At 40.2% G+C, this 6,412-nt stretch overlaps 1 protein-coding gene across 1 annotated transcript; it reads left to right on the top strand.

The window, feature by feature from the left end:
* The first annotated feature begins 434 nt into the window (after positions 1–434).
* On the top strand, positions 435–6,027 carry LOC141059152 (SEC14-like protein 1). The gene is made up of 4 exons (XM_073555426.1): positions 435–721; positions 798–976; positions 1,985–2,086; positions 2,807–6,027. The coding sequence occupies exons 1-4, from the start codon at positions 677–679 to the stop codon at positions 3,042–3,044; spliced, it is 564 nt and encodes a 187-aa protein (XP_073411527.1). The 5' UTR covers positions 435–676; the 3' UTR covers positions 3,045–6,027.
* Positions 6,028–6,412: the final 385 nt, after the last annotated feature.

Here is a 6,412-nt window from a genome sequence, read left to right as displayed (position 1 = left end):
AGAAGCAGCGGTGTAGCCAGCTGTGTGACGGTGTAGCAGAGACTGTAATGCAGCAAAGTATTGTGGAATTTTAAATGCAGACTAAAATGCCATTTTATTTTGCATTTTGTAAGAAAAAAGAATAATTGTGCAGTAGAATGTTAAACTTTGTTTTTGTAATGTATTTCATAATTCGTAGAGTCTAACCATTGACGTTCATGGGGGGAAGGGTGTCAATCAGTGGCTAGTCGTAGGTTGAGCCTACATATCCTCAACACAGTGGTCACTTTACTAGCTTCATGCTGTAAAAAAATGAAGACGTTCTCAAACTGCTGAATGTAATTAAAGCGACCCGTCTGATTCTTCTTCATGCTACCCTCAGACATTTCATCAGTATAGCCAGGCTGGCAGGGAGGTTCTCTTGACCCCCTGTTTTGTACTTAAGGCTTCATAACATGTCACGTTGTTGTTTTTGTTTTTTCTTCTTTAGATATTAATCCAGATAGTAGATGCCTCTTCTGTCATCACGTGGGACTTTGATGTTTGTAAAGGAGACATTATTTTTAACATTTACCACTCGAAGAGGGCACCACAGGTCCCCAAACGAGATACCCTTGGAGCTCATGGCATTACATCTCCTGTGTGCAACAATGTGCAGTTGATTGATAAGGCTTGGCAGCTGGGACGAGATTACAGCATGGTAGAGTCTCCACTGACCTGCAAGGAGGGAGAGAGTGTGCAGGTAAATTGATGATGTCTTCAATCTTTTTCCATTATTTGCTACTGCCACCCTTATTTAACATTTCACCTTTTTCCAGGGATCTCATGTGACCCGCTGGCCGGGTTTCTACATCCTTCAGTGGAAGTTTCATAGCATGCCAGCCTGTGCCACCAGCAGCCTCCCACGTGTGGATGATGTTCTTGCCTCCTTACAAGTGTCTTCACACAAGTGCAAAGTCATGTACTACACGGAGATCATTGGCTCTGAGGATTTCAGGTATAAACAATAAGTTTTGTGTTTACCCACATAATGTTCCAGGTTCTAAAATATTGATTGTTTGGCATCTGACCACCGTAGCTTTCCCAATTGTTCTGGAGAACAGACTGGTTCTCAGGAGCAGCGCTTGTACAGTTACAAAAAATATTCCTCTCAAAGTTATATGTCCCCATAGTGATGGACTACAGACTCATCCTGCAGTCATATATTGAACCTCTAAGTTTTGCTAAACTACTGAATGTTAGTGTCTGACTGGCATAAAAAAGCATGAATTCTAAAATACAAAAAAGTTATACCCAATATTTTTCTGAAAATAGACTCCTAGTATGTTACTAAAAGCAGATCTGTCTGCTTAATATGCTGCCTCATGCAGCCGATATGACAGAAAATGATATAATGTAAGTCCAGTGTATTCATAAGTGGTCCCTTCCCCTGCCACTCGCTTAGTATACTCGAGGAGTGCTTTTATGAATAAACTAGACTCACACACTGTTATCATTGTATTCTTTAATTTCGCTGAGGAGCCAAATGGCACAGCATGTTTGTGCCATAGGTGTGCAGATCTGTAGCTGTATTATGCTGCATTGCAAAGAGGCACCATATTGTGCTGACCTGTTTCAGCACTCATGTATACCTTCATACAATTGTCTATCAAACGAAAGGATATTGAAGTTGGAAAATGAATGAAGTCATTTAAAGGGATTGTTTGGATACATAATATTGATGACCTGTCCTCTGGATAGGTTGTCATTAGCGCCCCCACCACTTACCGGTTTGTAAGCTCTTTAATATGAGTTGATATGCACATTGCTACTCTGATCAGTGTGTTAACATGTGGCTTTTAACACCTGATCATTGGAGGGCACTGGTCATTGGACTCCACTAATCTGATATTGATGACTTATTTTAAGGACAGGTCATCAATATCCTGTGACTTGACAAGAGCTTTAATGTATTTTGCAGAAAGATAACTAACTTTTTTAATATTTCTTTTTTTATTCTCTTCAGGGGCTCAATGACAAGTTTGGAATCGAGCCATAGTGGTTTCTCACAACTCAGTGCTGCCACCACCTCCTCTAGCCAGTCTCACTCAAGTTCCATGGTGTCCAGGTAGCTGGCTCTACAACTTCTATCTCCACCAATATTCCTGATTACGCAGATCCACCACCTTCCTTTCTCTTACAGACTCTACCCTTTCCCATACATGTTGCCATTTGACCATATACCATTTCTCCTTTTATTCACTTCCGTGGGTGGACAGTCCTGCCCTGTTCACTCTCGGAGGGCCTTATGTTGGATGGTATATCACTTTGATAAATTCAATATCTGTTTTTGGTGGACAGTCTGTTATGTATAACTGCAGTGTACCAGGTATAACATGGCATCACAGTGAGTTACTGTGGTATCTGCATAGTAAAAGTGAACCTATGTCTTTGTAAAAGCTCTATGAAGTATTTCAGATTTTTGTAACTTTAATTCTAGGCCACCCTTTCCCTGTAGCATCTTAGGTTGTTGTGAACTGTGGCACCTTTATAACTCATTTAGTCTTCACTGAGGATAGCCTAATAACCTGTTTATATGTTCTTTTTCCATGTGCATCTCTTATGTATTTCATTTTCCCCTCTCCACAGCCCCTCCTGTGTTTCCATCCATGGTCATTTGGGCACATGCATTTCCATTTTTAAACGTTAATTTTCCACCTCCATTTTTCTCCCCCATAAGTAAGAACCTGTATAACTTTTTTTATTTATTTTTTTTTCTTTGTTTCCCCCTTTTCCCTTACCCATTTTTTTTTTTTTTCTCCCTTTCCTTCCATTTTGGTTGTTACAGAGACCCCCTCCCTCTGTCTGACTCCGTGCTCCCCTCTCTCACTCATCCCCAAGACCTGAAGTCCAATCCGGATGGGCTCCTGCGCCTCTCCCCATCATTCTGGGGACAGCACTTTTCTACTCTCTACACCCTCAGACCCCCAGTCTTCCTGCGTTGGCCCCCTTCTTGGCGCCTCCCATTCATCCGGGAGGCCGTGGGAACCGCTGCCATCGAGATGGAGGGCTCCGATTCTACCTGAGAGGGCGTGAATGACAAGTTAGGGATTTGCAGAACGCTGATGTGCTGGCTTTCAACTCCATACCTGATTAATGCAAGGCTAAGACAGTCTTGAAAATATTTTCTATTGCACTATTGCATTGTGGTGGAGTTGGCATGCACTTCTCACACAACTGCTTCACCATATCCTCTGATACAGAGCTGTGATATTCTTTCGCAATAGGCACACAATATCAAGTCCACAGGCTGGAAAGTTTGGAGCAGCAAATGAAATTCTTCATGAAATTTCATCCTCAGTGACTTATCTGAGAATGGCCATTTAGGTGTCTGTTGCCAAGAATCTGATGTTTGTCATGCGATTTGGTGGGGTTTGTAGAATTATCTTATAACTTGCCACTATTGGTTTTTGAACAGTCTTTTCCAAGCACCTTCGCCAAAACTAGGGCTGACTTGCTTTCACTAGCAGTGAAATGTTAAAATATCTCCGATATTTCCATCTAGGTAAGTTACTGAACATTGTTGCTCTTTGGAATAATAGAGAATGTATATGATGTGTCATAAGACATCAGCATAGGCAGCCATATTTAGGCCTTGCATGAACTAACATGATCATAGCACTCATCTTTTGGCTGATTGCATGAGATGAGAGCGTTCTGGGGTTCTGAATTTTGGTCCAGCTGATTTGACAGGTGGGCCACTTGGGCTACAACTATATCCTTGGAAAACATAATCCTATTTAATAAGACCATAATTTCCTTCCATTTCCACAGTGCTGAACAACCACCATTATGCTTGGTTGGAGTCCTAGGAGTGAAGACATAGGCACGTTTAACAATGAGTAGACCCTAGATCACAATAGTCAGAGCCATCATGACATTTTGTCTTTGAATTCCAGTCTAACTGACTGCCACTGAGAAATGAACGGCCATGGAAGAAAACTTCCTTTTAAAATGAATGTTACCAAACTCAGGATCTCATGTTCTTGCTTCTGGTCAATGTCTGGACATTGGGGTCTTTAGACCTTTACCTACATGTCATATCACTACAAAAAGTCATCAATTTGATTGTGGTAGTTCAATCCTGACAAGGTAGGATCATGACACTGATTTAGCGCTGCATCCTGGCCACTTATCTACGAATGGACCTGCAAACAATTGTAAGGATGCAAAACCTTTTTGTACATTAGCATTATGGAGATGTAGTCTCTGGAGTGTCCTTTAGCTATAGTTTGAGAAGGAACACCTATCTTCAAAACCTGTTCTAGAGCTCTTCTAGGAGTGTTTTGTAGTCCCCATAAAATCGTCTTTATCTAGAATACTGTGGGATCAAAATTATTATTTATTTTTTGCCGGATGCCTCTGTATGGAATATTGCAGCCGGCCATGCTATTCTATACAGCAAAAAAAAATCAAAACACAAAAAACATCTTGACCTATACAGAGCAATGAAGGCCAAAATTACCTTTGTGCAGTGAATGGGGGTCTGCCAGGCAAAACTGACAATATCATATAAGGACATAGCCTTTTAGAGATTATGGCACCAATAAAATGCATCTTTACTGTTTTAATCGCTGCCTCCGTTCTGAAGAAACTGAACACCAAAGGGTAATTTTTTTTATAAAGGCTATATCCCTTAGGGCCCTTTTACACAGCCTTTTTTTTTCTTTTCATACAGTGGACCTTTTGGGGCTTATGTCCGAATCCTCGGCAAAACAGGATACCATGTAGCCCCATCGGGCCATACGCCTGAATCCCGATTTGTGGAGGTTGGGGCCACTGAACGTAGGAGAAAACGCTGTGTGAAAGGACCCTTAGTTTTACTGTTAGTTTGGGTTGACTGACTTCCTTTCAGGAGAAATAGTATGCAAATGGTACAACACAAAGTTGTAAAGAAAAAAAAAAAAAAGAGAAAATTATTATTTTTTATGGGGAATACAGGTATTTTACTATGACAAGTACTTCAGAAGAGTTGATTGGCAAGAAAAAATGTCTTCAGACAAATTGCGTTTTAACTTTGTCATACACTGACAATCTACGGAGTTGCAATAGTCACAAATAGTATTATCCAAAGAGGAAACCAAGATATATATGTATTAGTTACACAATTTTTTTGTTTGCCACAAATAGAGAGAGAGATCATCTCTGCATGTACTGATCTAGTTGGTAATGTAATATTTATAATGTTGCAGTTAGAACTACTTCTTGATCCGACCCGCCAATATCTTGTGTGTTAGTTCTTGCTACTATTTGGATTAGAATGACCGTAGCGAACACTCCAGCCTCGAGATGATGGTGCCAGGTTGCACAGTAGATGGCCTTCTTGGCAGTTGAGCGTCAATCCTGAAAGGATGGATGATGGGGAAGTTTCCCAAGAGACTGGTCTTAACTTGCAGCTGTAATTGTGTGCATGTGGTATATTGGATGGGTTAAGATAATGCACAAAACCATATTTTGTACCATGGATGATCACAGAACATAAAGTTCCACATGTCCCCTGGAGTGAGTGTAATTCTGAGTGGAAACCCTTCACCTGCCTTTCTCCCTTTGCATTGTGAGGCTGTCCCCTATATCCTGGAAATAAGGGCTTATTTCCCAGATGACAGGGCTGTGCCTTGTTCACTGGTTACTGTGTAGACCCCCTACCCTTTTGTACCTTTTACCCATTCCACCAGGCAGTAAATAGTTGAAGACCTTTATATAGGCTAGGATTGTAACCTAGTATTTTAGGGCATGTTGGGTGTTGGAAGAGCAGCAGATCAGACAAGTCTTAATATCAAATGTGCTTTTCACTTGTTTTTTTTGTTTGGTAATTTTTTTTTCCTTCTCTTTTACATATCACTTCTAAATGTTCTTTTCTCTGAGAAGGGTGTGAATGTGTGTGTGACCTCTGTTCATTGTTCTGACACAGGACCTCAAGCTTTGTTCTAACAATTAATTTAACATACAGGTAGATTTTCAAAGCATTTTTTAATTGTTAACTATATAATAAACATTGAAGCTGTATAATTGGCTGTTGTCTTGTTTTTTTTCTCTAACATTCTACCCATAAATACAGTGGCATGCAAAAGTATTCATCCCCTTGGCTTTTTACCTATCTTATTACATTACAACCTTTGTTTAAATACTTTTGTAATCTGATTTGTGTGTGTGATGCATCAGCACTAAATCGTCTTAAGTTGAAGTGAGGAAAAATATAGGCATAAATTAAATTTATGGTATGAAATGACCAAAAAATTGGCATGTGCATATGTATTCACCTTTTTGTTAAAAATTTCTGATGCAAACAATTACCTTCATAAGTCATATGCCTAGTCAGAGGAAGTCCACCTGTCTGCAATGTAAGTGTCACATGGTCTGTCAGTATATACACACCTTTTCAAAAAGGCCATAG

Source organism: Dendrobates tinctorius, unplaced genomic scaffold (assembly GCF_039654945.1).
Source record: "Dendrobates tinctorius isolate UK_male_01 unplaced genomic scaffold, ASM3965494v1 ptg000223l, whole genome shotgun sequence".
Taxonomy (NCBI): Eukaryota; Metazoa; Chordata; class Amphibia; order Anura; family Dendrobatidae; genus Dendrobates; species Dendrobates tinctorius.
Note: the sequence above shows the minus strand (reverse complement) of the source record. Positions and strands in the feature narration are given on the sequence as shown.